This window comes from Stegostoma tigrinum, chromosome 1, assembly GCF_030684315.1.
Source record: "Stegostoma tigrinum isolate sSteTig4 chromosome 1, sSteTig4.hap1, whole genome shotgun sequence".
In the NCBI taxonomy this organism is placed as follows: Eukaryota; Metazoa; Chordata; class Chondrichthyes; order Orectolobiformes; family Stegostomatidae; genus Stegostoma; species Stegostoma tigrinum.
Window position 1 is genome coordinate 101,271,025 of NC_081354.1, and position 26,512 is coordinate 101,297,536.

Here is a 26,512-nt window from a genome sequence, read left to right on the forward strand (position 1 = left end):
TGTGTTCATCCAGCCTCACATTTTATTATCTTGGATTCTCCAGCATCTGCAGTTCCCATTATCACTCGTTATCACATAGCCTGCTACTACACATCCCCTGTTGTTAGTCACTAACAGTCCCCATTAACAACTACTCGCCCTCCCAGCCTGATCGTTACTAACTCCTTTACCTGTCCAACTGTCTCTCTCTCTCTCTCTTTGGGCTCTATCCTATCGCTTACTCCCTATTCCACCCACCTCCCTATTTTCTGCATATAAGCTGACGTTTTACCAGCCACCATCAGTTCTGAGGAAGGGTCACTGGACCGAAACGTTAACTCTGTTTTCTCCTCCACAGACGCTGCCAGACCTGCTGAGCTTTTCCAGCAACTTTATTTTTGTTATCATTGATTAATATCTGCTTTTTCAAATGGAAGTCATTTTATTCCTGAAAACTGTACCACCATTAATATCGCACTGACTGACCATGGTTTCTTCCTTTATTCCTCTCCCTCTTCTGGGATAATCTTCAATTTACTAAGCATCAGTCGCCATCTATCTTCAAAAATTTAGTTCTCGTCAAATCGTTTTGTTTTTTACCAGTAATCAGTGTACTTGATCTGGACCAGGTGATACTAACCTTCAGCACGGTCACATTTTTAGTATTTCTTTGCTATTCCACCCACAACTTTGTTAACCTTCTTGGAACCCATTTCCTTTATGAAAATATATGCAGAGTAATTATTTAATATTTTAACTATGCCCTCTGCCTCAGCATAAAGATTTCACTTTTGAATTTTAAAACATACAACATTTTTCTTCGTTGGCTACTAGCACTATATCCATATGATATTTTAATAAACAATTAGTAACCCTGACAACAAGTGTTAATGTTATTAGATATTACAACTTTGAAACTCAAATGATGGTTTTGTGGTCTCTGGGTTACACTTTTGAGAGGGCATATTTGCATTAGAGGGCATGGTGGACCATATGGAGAGGGGCTATTAAATACTAAATGTCTTAAGTGTAGCACTATGGGTTGATCATTTGTGTGACAGAGTAATTTACTACAACAGTGTGCCTGTTCTGGAACTAACTTATTGACTTTATCCTACTGTACAGACAGCCATTCAAGGAGGGGGAAAAAGAAATGTCGAGGTTATGGAGATAAAGTGCGTCCAGGGTTCCGGAGACATACGTAGACCTGGACAGGAAAGTGAAGTAGGAGGGGTAGGATCCTGTTGTTCAGGTCCGTGTGAATACCAAAAACATAGGCAGGATGGGGAATTGGGGTGGGGTGGGGGTAAAGCCAGGGGGGGAGAAGGGGGAGTGGGGTGGTAGGCACACTGAAGGGTAAATCCATGAAGTGTAATGATATCTGCATTATAAATATTGAATTAATTGAATACATAAAGGCACAAGTAGATATGGTCTTGTTAGACAAGAGGATCGAAGATTGAGGCTAGATGGAAGTATGGAATTCAGAACATAAACAGTTTAGTATTAGCTGAATATGAGTAGACTCTGTGCAAATCTCCTTTTCAACATAGTTGTTTAAGCTATCTAGCTGTACATTATAACCTTAAGGTTATACCGTTTTTAAAATTTCCTATTCAGATGTTGACAGCACATGAGCGGACAATTATAATTATGTTTCCTACCCCTGCCCAACAACATGGCAGTGCGGATTACATGTCTCCCCTGTAATGCAGAAGTTTGGAGCATCTGCATGCATTCTGTTAAGCTTTGCCAGGTGCAATGAATGAAATCTATCCTCTGTTATTCAAGTGCTATAAATAGATTATTCCATCACAATAGCAACTTAGAACTAAAGCCTGCATCTACTGACAAGTGCAAGCTATATCTCGCAAAATTTATGACTGTTCAGTCAGTGTGGATAGCTCATTAGTAACTAATGCTACAATCTTTCAAAAAAATCCCTGGAAATTAACTCCTTGTATCAAGAATGTAGCATTACAAGATAACAGGGAATTTGTTGTAAAAAAATAGTTGAGGTCATACAAGTGGAAAGGCACCAATGCTACAGTTCTCCTGACTTTGAAGGAATTTTAGCTAGTTTACAATAGAATGCATAAAATAAACCTCTTGGCAACAGAACAACACAGGGAATCTGTGGGTCAGACTGGAATCTGCTATTTATTGTGTGCTGTGGAGTATTCAATTACAGTCTAATGCCCATGTATACATGTTCATTCTGGGTCTTGGAATATACGCTGCACATTTGCTGTATCACTGTACTGTATAACTTTGTATAGTGAAGTTTATTGCATTGGTCAGATGAATTGGAGCTCTGAGGTCATGTATCACATATACATGTTCCAGTTTGCAACATGGAGACAGTGCTTCATGACGACTTACTAATTGGACAATCAGTACTGTACCCAAAGAAACAAAAAACTGGAAAGTTAACAACTTACTTAAATATCATCCTGTTCTTTTTTTTAAAAACTTCTCAAATCCTGAGCACCTTACCCAGTATTTCCAGGACTGCTTTTATTCCTAGTATGTAAGATTGATCTGTTCATCTTGTTAGAAGTTCATTTTTGAGGCAAAAGATAGAGGATTCAAACACATTTACCACATCTACAAGATACTTCCCTAACATTTCACAGCTGGTACTTAAGAATATCATACTTTGTATTATTCACGCATAGCATGTTCTGATATATGCCATGATGCAGGTGAACGGCGAATGGTAGCTAGGAAGAGAAGCAGCCCCTCATCTAATCCTGATAAGGCCAATCTCCCTCGTTCTGAAATGGTTGGAGACATCTATATTGACAAAAATAAGCAGTGATGCCTGTTCTCCTGACTGGTTCCACTCTCTTGTGCTACACACTGTACTTGATGCAGTCATTGCACCAATTATCCAACACTGTGTGGCATAGATGCTTCATGGGGTCGCTGGGTTTATTTTCCAACTTTTCCATACACTTTGAAAAGTTTAATCATATTTTATAGCAAATTTCATCAAATTTATTTAGCAGGCACTGAAGCAGCCTTCCATTCTTGAGAGGCTGTGCAGCTTGACGGTTACCAGAGTTAAACATGACTTGGTGTGGATCAGGAATCACACTATAACAGGTTAGTTTCTGCTGCAGTCGCAGGCAGTGGTTTAGGGAGGATTCAATGGCCTCTTTTATCCTGGAGTCTGGTTCACAGCCCGGAATTTGCAGCTTTGCCTCACCATTGCTTTATAGCTTAAAATCCAGGATCATACTAACTGAATAGTTTAGGTCATTCCAACTTAAAATTTTAAAAGTACTTTTCTTTCTCAATATTAACCACTTTCAACTAAAATCTCTTATCTGAGCAAATTCCAAACATACGTGAAAAATAATTGCTTTAAGTGTATATTAAATGAGTGATTGCTTACAATATCCTCTATGATTTCTTTAATGGCAGCCACAAGAAGAATAAACAACAGTGGGACCAATGTTGTGTAACGGCCAGTAGGAGAAACATCAGGGATTTGCTAAACAAAAAAAGGAAAATAGGATGTAAATATACAAAATACCATCCTGCTGAATGTTACAATTGTTTTTATACGTACACACAATGTTACAAAACCCTCGGCTTGAATATTTGGTTAAATTTATATTCAGAGATTGGCTTCAGAAATCAGGCAACAGTAGAGGCATCAAGGGTGGTCAGATCAGAGCTGGGCACTGTCAATCCATACACAAAATCAGACCTTGTGTTTTCGAATAATGTCAGCAAGCAACAGCATTTAGAAAAAGTATAGATTGAGAAAGGAGAGATCTGTGGTGACAACCAGAGGTAATGATGCATGGGTGGGGGTGGGGGGGGGGGGGGGGGGTGGTGACGGCTGAACAGCGGGTTGGTGCAATGGCAGTAAGTTCTAGATAGATACTGGGGCCCAGATTTTCCGATGGCCAGACAGACAGTCATTGTTCATCTGGAACTGTTCATAGAGCCTCTGCAGAATTCCCATCATAGCGAACTTCAAAGAAATCGTCTGGGAAATTGAAGGTTTCTTCTGGCAATTCCTCCATATTTGGAACTCCCCAAAAGTTTCCATTTAAATTGGGAGATTTCAGAAAGTTCCAACAAAATCAAGTAACATATTTACTCTGGTGAAGGTAAATTATTACGTACACATTGCAACTCCGGAGTAACAGTTTAACAGACTTCTTGTTTTCACTTCACCACTCTATCCCCCACCTCCCGCCCCAACTACACCTCCCCAGACCGATTACACACCCATCCTCTTTCCAAACCACCTGGACCGGAGAACCCTGTTCTGCTTCAGAAGTGAACCTAAAATGTTGACAATTGGAGGTGGAGTCGAAACCCCAATCCATTCCATTCTGCCTGGACCGGATGGATACGGCCACGTGCAAGCACAAGCATTGTTCCACTGAGCCTAATGTCTCTCACCCAGCTTAAAAACTGCATCACTTAAAATTGTCTCTTTGACCCTATCTAACTGGTACTCAACTACCCTTCCAACTGGTATCCTCCCCACATGGTCCCATAGCATAATACCCCCGTATCCCATATCCAGTTGGCATTCAACTTAACAGGCATCTTGGCACTCACCCACCACCCTAGCCTCCAAGAACTCGAATATCACAACTACCTACCTATTTACCTTTTTGAGAGAAAGTGTCAAAGCAGCTGTCTACACCTTTAAATTTCAGACTATGAAAACAGACATGGTTTTCCTTCCTCTGACAGTTCTGCATTACCAAAGAGCTGTCAAAATAGCAACTTCGCTCCCCATTTTTGAAGGGGTGTTGATCAGAATTTCCTCTCAATAGAATGAATCTCCCTATTTCACAAAAAAAGGGGCTGGAATGGCATCTTCCTGAGCTCGCCAATCCTCGGAATACCGGGCAAAATGATGGAACCACGTAACAGCAACTCTACTCAGCTGACACTTTTGGACAAGCATAGGAGGAGGAGGGGGTACTCAACTGCAACAAAGACTGAACATGGAGTAGGAAGGACAAGAAGGCAGAGTACAGCAATTATGTCATTGGGAACCATGAAAAGGGCCATTTCAGTGCTTTGACAGGTTGGAAACCTAATTTTGGAGGGGGGGGGTTCACAAATGGAAATTGGAGAGAGAGGTGAGCATGGATTTTTCACAGGCAAACACATGCTCAAGTACTTAAGGCAACAAAGGAACTGGATTTGAGAGAAAGGAAGGTTGTATTGATTTCTTTTTTTAAAAAAAAGAGAACTAGATGACATGGACAAATTAAACAGGGCTCTGTACCCCAACAAAGGGAGCCACTCATGATATCACCTAGCTTTCCAGGAAAAGAAGGAATTTTCAAATAATTTGAAGCAGCGGGGCCTCACGAACCACGTATAACTTATTTATAGTTGTACCAGAATGGAAGCACACCACTGCTCACCTTTGAACAGTTGCAGTGAATCTTTCATGTCTAACTGAAGGACAGATGCAAGTGTTGGTTAACACCTTGTCCAAAAGATGACACCTCTGATAATTTGCCTCTTTATTAGTGCTAAACTGGAGTGTTAGCCTAGTATACACTTACAGAACCCAAATACCATATAGGGGACCGCTTTGCAGAACACCTCCGCTCAGTTCGCAACAAACAACTGCACCTCCCAGTCGCAAACCATTTCCACTCCCCCTCCCATTCTCTAGATGACATGTCCATCATGGGCCTCCTGCACTGCCACAATGATGCCACCCGAAGGTTGCAGGAACAGCAACTCATATTCCGCCTGGGAACCCTGCAGCCATATGGTATCAATGTGGACTTCACCAGTTTCAAAATCTCCCCTTCCCCTACTGCATCCCTCAACCAGCCCAGTTCGTCCCCTCCCCCCACTGCACCACACAACCAGCCCAGCTCTTCCCCCCCACCCACTGCATCCCAAAACCAGTCCAACCTGTCTCTGCCTCCCTAACCGGTTCTTCCTCTCACCCATCCCTTCCTCCCACCCCAAGCCGCACCCCCATCTACTTACTAACCTCATCCCACCTCCTTGACCTGTCCGTCTTCCCTGGACTGACCTATCCCCTCCCTACCTCCCCACCTATACTCTCTCCACCTATCTTCTTTACTCTCCATCTTCGGTCCGCCTCCCCCTCTCTCCCTATTTATTCCAGTTCCCTCACCCCATCCCCCTCTCTGATGAAGGGTCTAGGCCCGAAACGTCAGCTTTTGTGCTCCTGAGATGCTGCTTGGCCTGCTGTGTTCATCCAGCCTCACATTTTATTACCATATAGGAGGCACCTGTCCAGGAAACAGGAGGAGAATAAGTGTATTTATTTAAAAATTTAATAATGTGTTTTAAAGTTCATATATTTTTAAGCTCAGCTTACGAATTTGTGTCGCACACTTGATGTCATCAAAACACATTATTAATGCTATTTTTAAATATTCAATATTGGGGAGTAAAATCTAAATTGTAAGACTACAAGTTGCATCTGAGTGTTGGTGGAATTTCACTTTACTGATGTATTAGCTTGCTATTTCTGTTATATATTAATAAAGTATGAATTTTGCAACTGCCACCGTCTTTGAAACGTTACGACAGAGAAAGAAACGCTATTTCTTTAGCTCCTCAACACATGTTGAGGATTTCATTTCCATTAAAATTACCTTCAGAAAGCAAGTTACTGTGTAGACAAATTAAACAGGCATTTTGATGGATTTCCACATTGCAGACAAAAAATTCTGAAAGATATCTTGGATAGGTCATAACCCCCACTAGCTTCTGGTCAGAGTGATATGTAGCAATACTTGCTGACAACATCAATTCATTGGATAAATGATTACTCTTCCAATCTCAATTAACTTATATTTATATGTATTGAAGCACATCAGCCTTTCTTTTGTCTGTTTCTTTAACTTATCAGTGTTACTCTAAATGATATACATCTTGCACATGCTGGATCTATATAGTGTTATGAACAACTATATAAATTCTTTATTTTTATACATTCTTGTCATCTGGTAGTTGAAGTGCTTAAGCGCTTAAGCACAAAAGCCTAAAACAAATGCAAGTCATTTGGCTGTCTGTTATTCTCATGAATTAGTTGCACTCTACTTATTAGAAGAATTCAGGGGAAAAGGAGGAAAAAGGCACGTCTGTTCTGAAAAAGCATAGTAATATAATACAAGTCTTACTAAATCCAGTCAACAAAATTACAAATCAGGAGACCACCTTTGCTACAATCTAAGTTTTTAGAAGCAAAGGGGAAGACAAAGAGGGAGGATTTTGTCTAAAACATTTGACTGAAAAATATATTTTTCTTCAAATCTAAAATGGCAAAAATATTTATGAGTTATGCATGATCATTATGCAAGCTTACCTGGAGAAGGGCTATGAAAAGGAAGAATGAGTTGGCTGCTCTCCTGAACTGAGAATATAGGAATCTTGGTAAGAATGTAAGTGGATTGTATTTTGCAGTGCTAAAATGAAACAAGACAGAACAAAAAAGTTCACAGATTTTATGCCAATATCTAGTAAATACAATCAAGTGTGTGTGATATACATCTCCCTACATATATGTACACATACATTTACAGGGGAGCGTTTGCATCATAAGCTTTATTTGCATACAGACACAACTGAACACACCAATTGTGAAATCATTTATTTGTTTGAGAGAATATGTAAATATATGAGCTACAAGAGAATAAAGAATGAGCAAATGTTATTTCACAGTTATTTTCAATGGGAGTATTATTGAATTAATCCACAAGTCACTTCAGTCAATAATAGTCAAGCTTCAGGTCAAAATCTGATGAGTCATAAAATACAGTGCACTAATCCTAGCTATTTTAATAATTCATTAACTGCACCTGCTCTATGGAATATTTTGTACAACTTCATTATGCAGTATGTACCTGAATACATTAAATTCAAATTGTTCTCATCCATAGTTCACACAATTATTTGAGCAACAAGTTGGTACTGTAAACAGACTGCTGCTACTTCACAATTATTATAGAACGTTACAGCACAGTACAGGCCCTTTAGCCCTCGATGTACGTCCATATGCTTATCGAATGACGACTTAAATGTACCTCAAGTTGGCGAATCTACTACCGTTGCAGGCAAAGCGTTCCATTCCCTTACTACTCTGAGTAAAGAAACTACCTCTGACATCTGTCCTATATCTTTCAACCCTCAATTTAAAGCTATGCCCACTCGTGCTCGCTGTCACCATCCTAGGAAAAAAGGCTCTCCCTATCCACCCTATCTAACCCTCTGATTATTTTACATGTCTCAATTAGGTCACCTCTCAACCTTCTTCTCTCGAATGAAAACAGCCTCAAGTCCCTCAGCCTTTCCTCGTAAGACCTTCCCTCCATACCAGGCAACATCCTAGTAAATCTCCTCTGCACCCTTTCCAAAGCTTCCACATCCTTCTTATAATGCGGTGACCAGGACCGTACGCAATACTTCAAGTGCGGCCGCACCAGAGTTTTGTCCAGCTGCAGCATAACCTCTTGGTTCCGGAACTTGATCCCTCTATTAATAAAAGCTAAAACACTATGCCTTCTTAACAGCCCTGTCAACCTGGATGGCAACTTTCAAGGACCTGTGTACACGGACACCGAGATCTCTCTGCTCATCTACGCTACTAAGAATCTTACCATTAGGCCAGTACTTTGCCTTCCGGTCACTCCTACCAAAGTGCATCACCTCACACTTGTCTGCATTAAACTCCATTTACCACCTCTCTGCCCAGCTCTGCAGCTTATCTATGTCTCTCTGCAACCTACAGCATCCTTTGTCACTATCCACAACTCCACCGACCTTAGTGTCGTCTGCAAATTTATGAACCCATCCTTCTACGCCCTCATCCAGGTCATTTATAAAAATGACAAACAGCAGTGGGCCCAACACCGGCCCTTGCAGTACACCACTAGTAACTGGTCTCCAGGATGAACATTTCCCATCAACTACCACCCTCTGTCTTTTTTCAGCAAGCCAGCCAATTTCCAATCCAAACTGCTATATCTCCCACAATTCCATTCCTCTGCATTTTGTACAATAGCCTACTGTGGGGAACCTTATCGAACGCCTTGCTGAAATCCACATACATCAATTATAGCTGAAATTAGACAATATTACAACAGGCAGAACATTTCATCCTGAGCTTTCTGCCAGATAGTCATCATCTTTGGATCTGATTGGGTTCCAAATTCAAACCAGTGATATTAGATTAAAGGTGGTAAGACATGTTTCATGATGAACTGGTCAGATCAAAGTTCTTACAATCCTGTATAGGCAGTCATGAAAGATGGTGGTCAACTAAATGACTCAATGGAGAGAATGGCTCCCAAATATCCCCGTTCTCATTAATGAGGGAACCCAGCACTATCGTGCGAAAGACAATATTGAAGTATCTACAACACTTGGCAATTTAGCATGGCCAATTCACCTAACGTGCATATCTATCTTCCACCTGTGGGAGGAAATCGGAGAACATGGAGCAAAACCACACAGACATGGAGATGATGTGCAAACTCCATACAGACAGTCATGTGAGATGGAATTGAACCCAGCTCCCTGGTGCTTGAGGCAACAGTGCCAGCAAATGAGCCACTGCACCACCCACAATATGGTTTCCTCTACACTGGGCAGTGCTCCAGCAAAGCTCAGCACCTCATTTTCTGTTTGGGGACAACGCAGCCTTCAGGACTCAATATCGAGTTCAATAATTTTAGGGCCTCAACCCCTCCTTTTGTGTCCTTTATCCACCCCACACTCCAGGCCTTGTCATCACATGGACTGCTTTCAACCCAGACATTCCATTTTCACCTCCTCATTGTCCTCAGTGATTCAGGGAAGGGGAAAGCTATTAACAATGCCTTTGTCTTGACCTAACCTCATTGCCTTCCAAAATTCTCTCTGCTCAGGACTATTACTTTAGATTGGAAAATTGCATGTCACTATATGAAATGGAAGTGGGGCAAACTAGGGCTTTTGGGCCTTGCTGGTGAGGCCAAAATTTATTGTCTATTCTTAGGTACTCTACATGATAGTGAGCTGCTTTCTTGAACTGTTGCATACAATTTGGTGAAGACAATGCTGTTAAGGAAGGAATTCCAGGACTTTGATTGAGCGAAACCAAATTTCTTTCTGCCACTGTGCTCTCAGTCTTAACCTATCTGCCCATTCCTTCTCCTGCCTATCCCTCGTCATCAGTGTAAATACCACTTTTTTTGAGTCAGGTAAATACAGGAGCTATAAGAGCAGGTAGGAAGGCAGAAATTCTGCTGCAACTAATCCTTCCATGGCACCTCAAAGCCTGTCTATCGTCTTCGAGTTGTTTGATGGAATACTTGCCATTTGCTTGGATAAGTGTAATTCCAAAAACACAAAAAAAAGTTGACACAGCTTAGTACAGAGCAGCCAGTTTGATTGGCATCTGATTTAAAACTTTCAATATTCACCACAGATGCATGGTGGTTGTACTGTGTACCATTTACAAGATACACTGCAACAACTAAACTTCCACGCCTGCAAGCTCTACTATCTAAATGAACAAAGTTGCACGTGCATGAGAACACTGCCACCTACAAGCCCCACACCATGCCAACTTGAACTATACTGTCAATTCTTCACTGTCATGGAGTCAAAGTCATAAGCAGTAAATGATGCTCACAGCCTAGAATGAATTAAAAATGAAGTAGCCTAGCTGTACTGCTAAGCTTCTTCCCTCCCAGACGAGGCAGTGAAATAGATACTTCTCCACCTAGTTTTGAATTAAATTATTATTACCATAACTACTTGTGGACACGATTAATCCCAAGAACAATTTTAGTCTTGTTGCATATCAAAAATGGCTAACCTATAATTAGCATTGCAAGTTTCCCAAATCCAGTATTAATGATATTGTGGTTTCTCAATTTGTAAAAAATTACTGCTAAATAATATCAACATAGATAAGGTCTGCATTTATTGCTCTTCTCTCAGTAGCCTAAAAAGATTAAAAGCCACCTTGAACTCATCTAAGCTGTCTTGTGGCGAAGTAACAAACCATGACCAGTATTATTAGCAGTTTCTTCCTTTAAAATTGCACCGTGAAAAGGAAATGGTCAGAAATAATATGGGATCCCTACAAATTGATAAGTGGGACTGTAAATTTAAGAAAAGAAATGACAAACATATAGAATTACATTGCACCAATAATTACAATAGGAGAAAGTTTCACTTGTCAGACCTTCCAAGGGAAATAATAATGAATGAGGCAGGAACTGATCAAAGTAATTTTAAGCAGATAAAGTAATGAAGGAATAAATGGCAAAGAGTGAAATCCCCAGGTCCAGATTGTTTTCAATTTAGTAGAAATAGGTGTGAATACTTCCAATTCTTGACCTAACCTCATTGCCTTCCAAAATTCTCTCTGCTCAGGACTATTACTTTAGATTGGAAAATTGCATGTCACTATATGAAATGGAAGCGGGGCAAACTAGGGCTTTTGGGCCTTGCTGGTGAGGCCAAAATTTATTGTCTATTCTTAGGTACTCTACATGATAGTGAGCTGCTTTCTTGAACTGTTGCATACAATTTGGTGAAGACAATGCTGTTAAGGAAGGAATTCCAGGACTTTGATTGAGCGAAACCAATATAGCTCTAAGTCAGGATGGCATGGGGCATGGAGCAGAATTTGCAGGTGGTGGTGTTCCCACATTTCAACTGCCCTTGCTGTAATTAGGCCAGCTCTTTCATCTAGATTTCACTGAATTCAAAACTTGACCATCTGTCACAGTGGGATTCAAACCTTTGTTTTTCCCCCAAAAAGTAGGGTCCTTATTGCTAGCCCAATGAGATTATCATTATACCCCTGCCTCCCTTTGCACAAGGGCACATCTATAGATCTTACTGATTCAATGCTTTCTGGAATTTCAAACAAAAGTCCTAATAAGAGATTGGTAGCTATTGTTTAAGCTTAAGGAATGCAAGACAAACTCCTAACCTGGTTAGATTACTTACTTGGGCAAATACTTCAATTGGCAGAATGCGATGAGTGGTGTGCTAAAAGAGTCTGTGCTGTAGCCTTAAATATTCAGGGTATTTTTGAATACCATGGATGTTGGGGTAGACAATTATATATTACAAGTGACACAAGATAGCATCTTAAGCGGCACAGATTAAAATATTTAACATCAAAATGTAATAGATAAATTAAATGGATAAATTAAACAGATGTTCTAAAATCTGTTTTTCACAGTTACAAGTGTGACGGTGTTCCAACAGAGCGCTAAATGTATGGAGGGCTTTCTAAATGGTGAAAAGCTATATATAATAAAAAGATAGTAATAGCAGAAACACAGACAGCCTTTAAGGGGGAGTGGGACTAATTGCCTAGTCCTACTACTGGTCAGATAGAAACTATCTCCACCATAATTTCCTTAAAAAAAATTCTCATGCATCCATTTTCTCCCTCAATAATTTCCTCTTCTACATTATCAATTGATCAATTATTAAAAACTTTGGGAGATCTCTGTGGCGACTCTCATGCCCAAAAATATGGTGCTGGTGTTTGTGCCATTTTCCCGGAACTGTATCACAAAGTTATTACAGACAAGTGAAGTGTCCACACAGAAATTCCCAATTTTAGTGTTCCACTTCTCAAAGAGAAAGAAAAGGCATTAAAACGTATTTTCAACATTGCGTTATGTTTCAACTCATACGTAGACCATCATTATCTTGTGCAAAATACATACGTTTTCACTTGTACTAATTGTTATTTATAAACAACATTAGTAGCTAACTGTGGACATGGAAATCTTTCCCTAAATGGGATAACGCAATCAATATGACATTTCACATAATATAACACATGAAGGCCAAATGAATGCACAGAAGCAATCGAGAGGGGAAAAAAAAATCAAAAAGTCACAGACATTCAACAAAAATTTAATTAAGATTATTCTTACCTGACATGATTGCTACAAAATTTTATTAGTTGAGGTCTGTTAATGAATATTATTCTCATGTCCTCTTGATCAGCCAGTGAAGTTTTTTCTGAGGCATCCTCAGTTTTCTCATAACCTAGCAAAAGAACAAAATCAGGTTTAAATGAAGGAAGAGGAGGAAAGGAAGTTGATCGTAACAACTCAAAGTGCATTAATTGGGTAAAACCACTTTTCTAAGTGCAAACTTTTCCAATAAGTTTCAGCATGTATACTGCAAATTTGTGTTCTTTTAAAATCTTTTAACCTAGGATGATCAATTTTGTCCTTAGGCATAAACAAGATGCAAGAAGTAATATGTTCTGTATTTTAAAAACAAATGGAAGATTCGATGACACAAATACAGAATTTGCATGCCATGAGAATGGCTAGAGGTTCAATAAATGTAGTTTCCTTCAGGACATTGGACATGTGGAACAAATTCAAAGATGAAGCTAATTTGGTGTTAATTAGCAGTATCAAAACAAAAAAGAAACTGAATCAATTCAGATGGAGACACATGGAAGGAGCGTAGGTGATAGAGAACTAAGTCATCATTCTCAAAAAGTGGTTCATGGTACAAAGGAAAATTCAACATGGCACTCTTGATGCAGGTTCTTAAGTCGAACAGCTTTTCACACCTGATTTTCATAACATTCTTAAAAATTTTATTACCTAGATACTCGTTTTGATACAGATTTGGATAGACTATGCTCATCATGAAGGGTCATAAATTTGACATGTCAACTATTTCTCCCATAGACACCAGTCCAGCTGGGTATTCCCAAAATCTGGTTTTCCTTAAAAAAACAGAACCAGCGGTGCTGGAAATCAGAAACATAAATAGAATTATTGGAAATGCTCAGCAGGACTGGCAGCATCTGTGGAGAGAAAGCAGAGTTAACATTTTGGGTCCAGAAACACACACTCAGAACTGATGGTTGCTAGGAAAAAGTGCTTTTCCCATGCAGAAGATAGGGTGGGGGAGGGGCTAAGGAGTAAATGATTTGCAGAAATCCAGCCCAAGGATAGAGAAGAACAGTTGGACACACAAAGGAGTGAATAGCAATTAGCCTAGGAGAATGAATAGCTACTAATGGGGTCTAATTTGTGGCTAATAATGGGTTGTGGGTAATAGTAGACTATGTGATAACAAGGCCTGGTGCAGGGGCTTGGTGTAAAGACATGGCAGAAGGTGCCTCATGCCCTAAAATTACTGAACTCAATAGTGAGTCAGAGAGCTGTAGAGTTCCCAGGTGAAAATGAGGTGCTGTTCTTCCAGCTTGCATTGAGCTTTACTGGAGAACTGCAGCAAGCCTGAGAATGTGGTGTGTTCAACAGACAGGCAACGAGAAGCTCAAGGTCTTTTTTTGCAGGCAGAATGTAAGCGTTCTGTGAAGCGATCACCCAGTCTATGCTTTGTTTCCCCTGTGTAAAGGAGACCACATTGTGAGCAGCAAATGCAGTAGACTAGATGGTGTGAAGCGCTTCACTTGGAAGGTGTGTTTGGGCCCTGGGACACTGAGGAGGGAGGAAGTAAATGGGCATGTGTTACAGTTTCTGCAATTGCAGGTGTAGATGTCATGGGGGTTGGGGGTTTGGGGGTGGGGGGGGGTGGGAGGGTGTTGGGGGTTTGGGGGTGGGGGGGGGGGGGGGGGGAGGTGGGAGGGTGTTGGGAGTGAAGGAGGAGTGGACCAGGGTGTCCCAGAGGAAATGTCTTTGCGGAAGGCTGACAAGGAAGGGCAGGGGCATGTGTCTGATAGCAACATTTCTAAATCGCCCTCATTAGTAGCTATTCACTCTTGTCAGTTAATTGTTATCCACACTGCTGTCTGTCCAATTTCTCTCTTCAGGCTCCACCACCACCTTGTGTTTACTCCTTATCCTCTCCAACCACTCTATCTTCTGAACAAGAAACAACCTTTTTTCTAGCTACCATTAGTTCTGAAGGAGGGTCACTGGAACCAAAATGTTATCTTTGACTTCTCTCCACAGATGCTGGCAGACCTGCTGACATTGTCCAGCAATTTCTGTTTTTGTTTCTGTTTTTCTTACCCATCATTGTGGCATTTGTGGTATTTTAATTCTTTTTTTTTTAAAAATCAGTAAGCCATTAAGCGTGAACTTTAATTTCCAATCATTTAATATTCCTGATATTTTTGATCACAGACCCAACTGCCAGAAAAGCAATCATTTCTGGCAATTTATTTCTCATGCTTCTAATTTGACTACTTAGTCTCAAAAAGACGTCAATTGTATGTGTTTGTGAAAATCAAAAGCTGAAAGTTAGTGTTAACTGAGCAGCATGCAGTTCTAAATGGGAAGAAATATCTAGATTTAAAATTATACCGATAAATACGTGTATTAGAGCAAGCATCATGATTAATGCAAGATACACTAAATATATTTTAAAGTGAATTTTGTTAAACCAGAGATAATGGGAACTGCAGATGCTGGAGATTCCAAGATAATAAAATGTGAGGCTGGATGAACACAGCAGGCCAAGCAGCATCTCAGGAGCACAAAAGCTGACGTTTCGGGCCTAGACCGTCTAGGCCCGAAACGTCAGCTTTTGTGCTCCTGAGATGCTGCTTGGCCTGCTGTGTTCATCCAGCCTCACATTTTGTTAAACCAGATGTTACTTGTGCCTTAAGATGCATATTTGTTTCAAAGTAAAACATACAATTATGCATACCAGGGCTCAAAACTGAAACAGAAACAAAGTGATTGTTCCTATTGAGAAAAACCACAATGAAAAGCAGAAAAGTAAATGTATAATTTCACTCAGTGCACAACAGCCAAGCAGATATGTTTTTAAGATGGATTACACCAGTTCCTATTGGTCTTCAAACAAGCTGGGTCTTGAATTGTATGCTGAACCGAAGGACCATAAGATAAAGGAGCAGAAATAGGCCATTCGGCCCATTGGATCTGTTCCTCCATTCAATGAGATCAGGAATGATATGGTACTTCTTAACTCCACTTCACTATCTTTTCCTCTATAACCGCGCTGGCTTCCCCAGCTAATTAAAAATCAGACTACCTCAGGCTCGAATATACGTAATGACCCGGGCTGAACAGCCCTTTGTGGTGAAGATTTCCACAGATTCATTACCTTCAGAAAAAGAAATTCTGTGCTAAACATGGCCCCGTGTTGAATCAACTCCTATACTTTGGTGACAGCAATCACAATTCTGTTATGATTACTTTAGTGATGGAAAGGGATAGGTGTACACCACTGGGCAAGAGTTATAGCTGGGGGAAAGGCAATTACGATGAGATTAGGCAAGATTTAGGGAGCATAGGATGGGGAAGGAAACTGCAGGGGATGGGCACATTAGAAATGTGGAGCTTATTTAAGGAAAAGTTCCTGTGTGTCCTAGATAAATATGTACCTGTCAGGCAGGGAGGAAGCTGTAGAGTGCGGGAGCCGTGGTTTACGAAGGAGGTGGAATCTCTGGTCAAGAGGAAGAAGGCGGCTTATGGTAGGATGAGATGTGAAGGCTCAGTTAGGGCACTTGAGGGCTACGAGGTAGCCAGGAAAGACCTAAAGAGAGAGCTCAGAAGAGCCAGGAGAAGACATGAGAAGTTGTTGGCAGATAGCATCAGCGTAAACTCTAAGGCTTTCTATAGGTATATAAAGAATAAAAGAATGACAAAAGTAAGATTAGGCCCAATCAAGGATAGTAGTGGTAAGTTGTGTGTGGAGTCAGAGGAGATAGGGGAAGCACTAAATGAATATTTTTCAACAGTATTCACTCTAGAAAACGACAATGTTGTCGAGGAGAATACTGAGATACAGGCTACTAGACTAGGTGGGATTGAGGTTCACAAGGAAGAGGTATTAGAAATCCTACAGAGGGTGAAGATAGATAAGTCCCCTGGGCCGAATGGGATTTATCCTAGGATCCTCTGGGAAGCCAGGGAGGAGATTGCCGAGCCTTTGGCATTGATCTTTAACTCGTCATTAGTCGTCTGGCACTATTCCTGCAGACAGAGGATAGCAAATGTGGTTCCCCTGTTCAAGAAGGGGAGTAGAGACAACCCTGGTAATTATCGACCAGTGAGCCTTACCTCGGTTGTTGGTAAAGTGTTGGAAAAGGTTTTAAGAGATAGGATTTATAATCATCTAGAAAAGAATAAATTGATTAGGAATAGTCAGCACGGTTTTGTGAAGGGTAGGTCGTGCCTCACAAACCTTATTGAGTTCTTTGAGAAGGTGACCAAACAGATATATGAGTGTAAACCGGTTGATGTGGTGTATATGGATTTCAGCAAGGCGTTCAATAAGGTTCACCACAGTAGGCTACTGTACAAAATGCGGAGGAATGGGATTGTGGGAGATATAGCAGTTTGGATCGGAAATTGGCTGGCTTGCTGAAAGAAGACAGAGGGTGGTAGTTGATGGGAAATGTTCATCCTGGAGACCAGTTACTAGTGGTGTACCGCAAGGGTCGGTGTTGGGTCCACTGCTGTTTGTCATTTTTATAAATGACCTGGATGAGGGCATGGAAGGATGGGTTCGTAAATTTGCAGACGACACTAAGGTCGGTGGATTTGTGGATAGTGACGAAGGATGCCGAAGGTTGCAGAGAGACACAGATAAGCTGCAGAGCTGGGCTGAGAAGTAGCAAATGGAGTTTAATGCAGACAAGTGAGAGGTGATGCACTTTGGTAGGAGTAACCAGAAGGCAAAGTACTGGTCTAATGGCAAGATTCTTGGTAGTGTAGATGAGCAAAGAGATCTCGGTGTCCACGTACACAGATTCTTGAAAGTTGCCACCCAGGTTGACAGGGCTGTTAAGAAGGCATACAGTGTTTTAGCTTTTATTAACAGAGGGATCAAGTTCCAGAACTAAGAGGTTATGCTGCGGCTGTACAAAACTCTGGTGTGGCCGCACTTGGAGTATTGTGTACAGTTCTGGTCACCGCATTATAAGGAGGATGTGGAAGCTTTGGAAAGGGTGCAGAGGAGATTTACTGGGATGTTGCCTTGTATGGAGGGAAGGTCTTACGAGGAAAGGCTGAGGGACTTGAGGCTGTTTTCATTAGAGAGAAGGTTGAGAGGTGACCTAATTGAAACATATAAAATAATCAGAGGGTTAGATAGGGTGGATAGGGAGAGCCTTTTTCCTAGGATGGTGACAGCCAGCATGAGTGGGCATAGCTTTAAATTGAGGGTTGAAAGATACAGGACAGATGTCAGAGGTAGTTTCTTTACTCAGAGTAGTAAGGGAACGGAACGCTTTGCCTGCAACAGTAGTAGATTCGCCAACTTTAAGTACATTTAAGTCATCATTGGACAAGCATACGGACGTACATGGAATAGTGTAGGTTAGATGGGCTTCAGATCGGTATGACAGGTCGGCACAACAGAGGGCCAAAGGGCCTGTACTGTGCTGTAATGTTCTATGTTCTATCCTCAATGCACTGATCAATCCAAAGGGTCTGTTTCTATGCTGTATAACTCTATGACTCAATGAAAGCAAGCATGACAAATTACTTATTACTACTCTGGAATCCACTGATCATTCTATTGTGCTGAGCATTGTTCTGCTGCTGTAATATGTTACAAATTAGTGTTGTACTCTAAATTGCTGCTGCAGTACTGGCTACCGTCTGGCACTGCTCGGCATGATATTTTCCACCTTCCAACACTGAATGTAATCTCTCCAAAGCAAATGCTGGCATGTGGTACTGGATTAATTTCGGATTTGTGGACAAATTAGACTGAAGGTTCTGCTTCCATGCTGTACATCTCTGTGATTCTATAAATTCCTCCCCATCTCTATCTTAAATGTGGTTCTACTTGTCCTGAGACTTCCCCACAGTAGAAACACCTTTTCACATATAGTCTGTCAAATCCCCTATGAACCTTGCATGTTTCAATAACGTTGCCTCTCATTCTTGTAAATCCTAATGAGTACAGGCTCAAACTATTGTCCTCCTACGAGACAGCACATCCATAACTGGCATCAGTTTCGTAAGCCATCTCAGGGCTGTCACCAATGCTAGTATATCTTCCCTTAGACAATGGCCCCAAATCTGTTCACAGTATTCCAACTATGGCCGAATAGTTTTTAAGCAAAATCTGCCCACTTTTATAAAAACAAGCCATACTGTCGGATGCTGAAAATTTAAAACAAAGGAAAATCCGGCGAAACTCAGGAAGTCTGGCAGTATTTGTGGAGAGAAGTAAAAAGTTAATGTTTTAGGTCTGGTATGACTCTTCTCCAGAACTTGTAGCGAGTGGACTTTTTGCTTAAGCTGTAGCTTTTCATTTTCTCTTATCCTTAACCTATTAGAATAGTACCAGATTATGGTGACAAATGAAAGCTTTTCATGTATTCTATTGGACTTCATGATAAAATATGCACGACAGTAAATTATTCCATCAACTTTCAGACTCCATTCCCTTTGAAGTAAGGACCAACATTCCATTTGCTTTCGGTGTCACTCACTGAACTTGGATGCTAGGCTTTTAGTGATTCGTGAAAGAGGATGAGGTTGTCCCCATTTAAAATGATTTTCTTCTCCTCTACACTTATCAAAGAACAACATTCTCCATACCATTCGAAATAACTACAATTGTGACATTTTCAATTGCAGTTCACCTTATCGTGACCCTGATTAGACTGTATAACAGATTTTATGATATCTTCTAAAAAGGAAGGAAACCAACTTAAACAGGTGATTCATTGCATCTGAGAAACAAAGTTTTGTTTTGGGACAAATGACTCAACTAATTTTTTTACATTTCTGTGCAGCCCATTTAGGAGTGACACTGATATTTGACCTCAATTTGTCTGTCGCTTAGGAGAAATGTTTCCTAGTTTTACCCTTGTTTCACAAAGTACTTACTTCCATTTATAGATTTTGTTCATTTGAAACATATACTCCTTAATCATTATTTGCACAAAAAAATTCACATCCCCACAAAGTCATCGTATGCCTAATTTAATTACGATTGTTTCCTTCATGGGAATGTCTTCCTTTCCATGTCTGAAAGTCTATCCTTTTCAGAATGGTGTAACAGTTATGGCTCGAAACCCTAATGTAAAGTACTTTGCAAATAAGTTACCAAGAAATAAGTAGGGGAAAGAGAGAGAGAGAATCAGTCCACTACCCCTATGTTTTATTTACCAAAGTAGCATTATTGGTTCAATTAACAGTTTTATACATTTAATTTTCAAGTTTTGGGCCATTTAGACCCAACCCACTCCCTAAAAATAATTAAGTCACAGCTAAATTCTATCATTACACCTTATTACTCAGCCCTTGCTGTCTGCTGCATTGCCCACTTTGCTCTGTTTAACAATTCTGTTAATAATTATGTTCAAAGCCTTGAATAAATTCCACACACACACACCTACTTTTTTCTTTATTAAGGCTGTACTAAGCTACACTACACTAAAATTACAATAAATATTCATTTTTCTGGATAACAGTGTGGAGGTGGATAAACACTGCAGGCCAAACAGCATCTTAAGAGCACAAAAGCTGACGTTTCGGGCCTAGACCATTCATCAGAAACCTTTTCTGATGAAAGGTCTAGGCGCGAAGCGTCAGCTTTTGAGCTCTTAAGATGCTGCTTGGCCTGCAGTGTTCATCCACCTCCACACTGTGTTATCTCAGATTCTCCAGCATCTGCAGTTCCCATTATCTCTCTCCATTTTTCTGGAGGTTTGTTTCATATGAGCATTCTCCAATCTTAAAATCACAGCGACAGCCAAGAAGCCTAGATCCACCTACAATTGAGAGCATTTTAATTGTATGGTATGGCAGAACAACATTAACCAGTTTCAAATAATAGCAATTTGATGTTATGGTTTTTTTTAAATGAACATAGTGAGGCCAAGATAACAACATTGCTAAAATGTAAAAGATAAAAGATAAAGAAAAGCTCCCCATTCTTTGATCTCCCTTGCTTTTGAATAATCTGCTAAGTGGTCGCAAAATGGATGGAAACCTTCAACTAAAATTTAATTTAGTTTACGTTAGTACTGCTCTGAGACAAGATGAACATAATTCCCAGTAGGCATCCATCACTGAATCAACTTTTTAAAAAAATCTGTCCAGAGAAGGCAAGATAATAAATTGCTTAGATCTACCATTTGCGTACCCCACATTAAAATATTTGTGTGAAATGTCACCAGCATATCACTTCCCAGTATAAAATGACTGAATCAACCTCAATGACAATTTAACAGGTTGGTTGGCATACTTGTTTTAAACTGTATTTTAAACCAAAATGTTCTACCCGATCCTGCAAGTCTCTAGACAGGGAGAGACTGAATGTATGCTGAACAATGTGTGTCAGGAGAATAGGGAAATTCCAAAACATGGACCATTGGAAATTGCCAATGGAGTTGAAACTTCCAATGAGCAATTAACCTGTGTCTGGAATCTTACAGAAAGTCCTCAACTGCAAATTAAAGTCAGAAACTTCATATGGTTTTGATAGACTTGTTTTAACAGTTAAATAGTAAATATTTGAGGATCTAAAGCTTACACTAACTACTGACTGTTTATGAAATTGATAACCAATCACTCATACTGATCACTAATTCAGCCATTGAACCCGTCCTCTATCTACGTGCACATACAGTTGGTCCTGGAAGGTGTCAACCTTTGAGTAATGCTGGAGCTGCACTCATCCAGACAAGGAGTTTTCCATTTAAAAAAACGCCAATGCTGTAAATCAGGAACAAAAGCAGAAGTTCCTGCACAAGCTCAGCAAGTTTGGCAGCATCTGTGAAGAAAAGAAATCAGAGTTAATGTTTCCGGTCTGCTGACCCTTCCTCAGAATCGTTAGAACGTTCCTCAGACCCAAAACATTAACTCTGATCTTTTCTTCAAGGAGTATTCCATCACACTCCTGCTTCATGTCTTAAAAATGGATATGTTTTGGGGAGTCAAGAAGTGAAGAATTTGCTGCAAGATTCCTAACCTAAAACTGATCTGATGGATACAGTTTTTAAATGGACAACACAGTTTAATTTCTGGCTGATGGCAACCTCAGGGTGTTAACTGCGGACAATTCAGTTGTTTGTAATGTCACTGAATTAGTAAAAGAGGCAACGGTTAGATTTCCCTTTGTTAGAGATGGTCATTACCTGGTGTCTGTGTGGCAGACACCTGGAATTTTTAAAAATTCATTTGTGGGATGTGGCAATCACTGTCTAGCATTTATTGCCCACCCTAAATTATCAAAAGGGCAGTCAACTATTTTGCTGTGAATTGGGAGTCAAATATAGCCAGACCAGGTAAGGATGGCAGATTTCCTTCCGTAAAAGACATTAGTGAACCAGATGATTCTTCTGACAATCAACAACAGTTTTATTGTCAACATTGGACACTTAATTCTGAATTTTTATGAATTTAAAATTCACCATCTCCCATGATGGGGTTCAAACTCTCATCTCAGATTACAGTTCAGTGATAATACTGAAACCATTGCCTCTCCCCATCCAGATCTTTCTACATTTGGACATTGCTGATTGCACAATGCTCATCACCAAACATTGCCATATTTGACCCTACGAATTTGGGAAAATCATTAGATGAAGCAGCTGATGTTCAGGCTTCCGATATCTGCCATTATGTGGTCCTCATAATTGTAATCTTCATGTGTAAGTGAAATGCACCATACTTCAACACATTCTACAATTGAAGATGCTTTAAGTATGAATTGGCGACAATTAACTTGAGGAACGCTAGCGAAATGTTTGGTTGCCATGCTGTAAAATTACTGTTTTTCTATTACTAGGACTTTACTCGTAGCTTTTCACTCTTTCTGCCCTTCTTATACGACATCCCCTGGATTAAAATTTAGTTCTGATGGCCTTAAGATGGCTTTGAGGAAATGAGTTTCAATTTCATTGTGCAGAAGGTGCAATTCAAATTCAGTTAATAAACTAGGAATTAAGACAGTGTCCAATCATGACTGTGAAACCACTGCTAATTAACACAAAAAATAACTTGTTTCACTTAAACTTTTGGGGAGGAAAATCTGCCATCTTTAAATGCTTTTTCTCCACTCCCTAAGTCATGAGCTTCCAACAATTTTTAAGGGCAATTAATTAAGTGCAATTAACACTAGCTCAGCCAGCAACATACACACCCCATAAACAAACCTAACAAGGTTAACTGCAGGTAGCCATTATTGAATCAACTTCATACACACCTCACCAACAGATTGCAGTATAACAAAATGCTGCGTTCTTAGGGTACAGTGTTAGCATCCCTACCTCTGAGCCAGGAGACACAGGATCAAGCACCATCAGTTTCAGAGGTGCATCATGACATGTCTGAACAGGTTAATTAAAAACGATTTTTAAAGTTTTATCAGAAAATATTCATATCTTGTCATACGCTACATATTGAACGCTATATGTCATTTTCCCTTTCAGCTAACAAGGGAGATGATGACTGCTGTCAAAATTCTTAGTCCAGAGCTGTTCATGTTGATTAAGAGTCAACAAAAAAAAAGCACTGAATTTGCACAGGGGATTCAATCAACTGGAAAATGAATAACATCACACAGGCATTACGGTTGTCAGAATGGAAGGGCATATTTGCTTTCTGTTCACGTTAACGCAGCATAATACAACGCTACCATTGTATCAGCTCAGTTTCTTTTTCTTGACGAAACTGGCAATGATCAGAACAGTAACGCGAGCTACAACACAATATCTCCAGAGAAGTTGCTTTCTGAATTGAAAACACAATCATAGCTTTTGTTCCTCAAGCAGATAGTTTTGCTACTGAAGCTGAAAACTTGGCTCTCAGTTCAAATATTCCTAGCATACCCTAAACAAAGATTTAATAATGATTTTGTTCACGTTGACTTACGTGGAGTGAAAGAAAAATTGTCAAAATTTGATGTGTCATTTCTATTTAATTTTTCTTTTACCATAGCTGATATATCTTTAAATGAAAAATATCCTTCATAATGTTTCTATAGAGAACTGTAGACAATACTAAGAATAACATCCCAAATTTAATTCATTGCGCTGAATTGTGCAATACAATTTTCTAAAATCATACCTGCAAGGGGTTTATCAAGTTAACTCATCTCTGGAATTATTTGTAGACATGTGAAGATTTTTTAAAATAGTGGAAATAGGATCAAATGCTGCCAGATGGTGGGTAAGAGTGTTTTAATATTTTTATACAATTCTAGTTTTGTTTGTAAATAACACTAGTTACCGTTGAACTGAACTCTGCAGTTTAAATTCTAAAGTTTCCAGTTTCAGGAAGAGTTTTAACAAGATGACCACTAGAAAAACAGTTTGAGTTTGCTAATTTAAGCAGCTGAAGTCAGTTCCTTCTATCTGACACTGGGTCAGATAGGCCGTTTGTGTTAGAAACATATAAAGCCTTGTACTTGTGGCTGACTGGTGAGCTAATGGATTTGAAAGTTATTGGGGTTTTCCCCGTGCAGCTTCAAACTCTTGTCAAATAAGTTTCTCGTTTCCCCAAATTCTTCACTTTTCTGTTTCTGTAGTGTAGCAGTAAACTCATATGCTCTACAAGAGAAACTGGCTCGTATCTAGCAGAAACATTTTGGGCACCATGGGGGACAGGGTGCTTTATTTCACTGTCCAACTCCATTTTGATTCAGTCCCCTCCTTCCCTTGCTACCATTCCCCCTCGCTTTTTAGACGATAGTGTTACCCTTAGCAGGCTTTGCTTGTTAATGTTTCATTAGCCACATGGATACTTTCCTGCTGGTGGAAAGACGGTATAATAAAGATTTTGCACACGCACACAAACACACATAAAACCCCCTCAGGTAATTTGGGTAAGTCTGAAATAATTTTTAAGAATTACCCTTTTGGAGAGCCCTCTTCAAAAATAAAATTGAAACAGAAAGCTTACTATGGAGGGTGGTGGTGCGGTTGTCTAACAATAGTAGTGTCCCTACCTCTGAGCCAGGAGACCCAGATTCAAGTCACACCTGCTCCAGAGGTATTTAGGAACACATCTCTGAACAGGCTGATTACAAAAATAAAAACAGGAAAAACTAGCCAACTTAGTGTGACTAATAGCGTGTTGGGAGTTAGATGATTAAGGGAGCTATGGAGAAGATGGGAAATGTAAGGTGCTCTGCTTTTGTTTAATTGTCATTGTTCTGCCTTGAGACATTGATTTTTTTTCCCCCTCTACAGAAGTAGTTAGTTATTTGGTGAGTTTTTAGTGTGTAGCTACAAGGTACTCTATTACTTAGGTTCAAAATAGTAAAGCAACTTGTATTAAATTTAATACAATATAACACAAAAGCAATGTATAATTGAGTAAAATAATAACATAATTAATGAGAACACAAATGATGTGCTGCAACTGTAGCATGTGGGATCTCCTTGACGTCGGTTTGGTCAAAGACAAGCACATCTGCAGCAAATGCTTGAAGGGTACAAAACATACTCTAGGTGGGAGATTTCAATGTCACCACTAAGAGTGGCTCAGCAGCAGCCACTACTTATCGAGTTGATTGGGCCTTAAAGGAGTAGCTGCTGGATGGGTCTGCAGCAGGTGGTAAAGGAGTTAAGAGGGAAATACAGACTCTACGTTATCCTCTCCAAGCTACCGGATGCAAATGCATCTGTCCATGACAGTATACGTAAGAGCAATCAGTGCACAGTCCTTGTGGAGACAAAGTCTCACCTTCAAATAGAGAAATTCCTCCATTGTGTTGTGTGGTACTGTCACTGTGCCACATGGAACAGGCCTTAAAACAGATCTAGCAACTCAAGACTGGGTATCTATGGGGCGCCATGGAGCATCAACAGCAGAACTGTACTCCAGCACAATCTGCAACCTGGCATATCCCCCATTCAACCATTACCATCAAGCCAGGGATCAACCCTGTTTCAATGGGGAGCACAGAGGGCATGCCAGCAGCAGTATCAGGTTTCCCTAAAAATGACGTATCAACCTCGCAAAGTTACCAAATGGGACTACTCACATGTCAAACAGTATAAGCAGTAAATGATATTCAGAGCTAGTAATTCTTCAACCCAATGGATCAGATCTAAACTCTGCAGTCCTCTCACTTCCAGTTGTGAATGTTGGTTATCAACTAAACAACTCACTGGAGGAGGTGGCTCCACAAATATCTTTAACCTCAATAATGGAAGAGCCCAGTACTTCAGTACAAAAGACAAGGCTGACACATTTGCAACAATCTTTAACCAAAAGTGCTAAGTAGATGATCTGTCTCCGTCTCTTCTGGTGGTCACTAGCAACACGACGAGTTCTCAGCCAATTTGTTTCACTCCACGTGATATCAAGAAATGACTGGAGACACTGGGTACTGCAAAGTCTGTGGGCCCTGGCAACATTCAAGCAATAGCACTGAAGATTTGTGTTCCAGAACTTGTCACTCCTCTAGCCAAGATCTTCCAGTCTAGTTATAACACTGACATCTACCCAACAATGTGGCAACTACCCAGGTAAGTCCTGCACTCAAAAAGCAGGACAAATTCAACACAATAATAGATAATAAAATGTGAGGCTGGATGAACACAGCAGGCCCAGCAGCATCTCAGGAGCACAAAAGCTGACTTTTTGGGCCTAGACCC

General features: G+C 40.2%; 1 protein-coding gene across 3 annotated transcripts in view; it reads right to left on the bottom strand.

Moving 5' to 3' along the window:
- The window catches only part of atp8a1 (ATPase phospholipid transporting 8A1), a 348,145-nt gene that overhangs the window by 276,448 nt on the left and 45,185 nt on the right, over nucleotides 1–26,512 (bottom strand). For all 3 annotated transcript variants that reach the window (XM_059647441.1, XM_059647433.1, XM_059647431.1), the window contains exons 2-4: nucleotides 12,912–13,026; nucleotides 7,325–7,424; nucleotides 3,380–3,478 (exon numbers count right to left, since the gene is read on the bottom strand). In XM_059647441.1, the coding sequence (XP_059503424.1) occupies nucleotides 3,380–3,478; nucleotides 7,325–7,424; nucleotides 12,912–13,026 (314 nt within the window). The remainder of the gene's footprint in view (nucleotides 1–3,379; nucleotides 3,479–7,324; nucleotides 7,425–12,911; nucleotides 13,027–26,512) is intronic.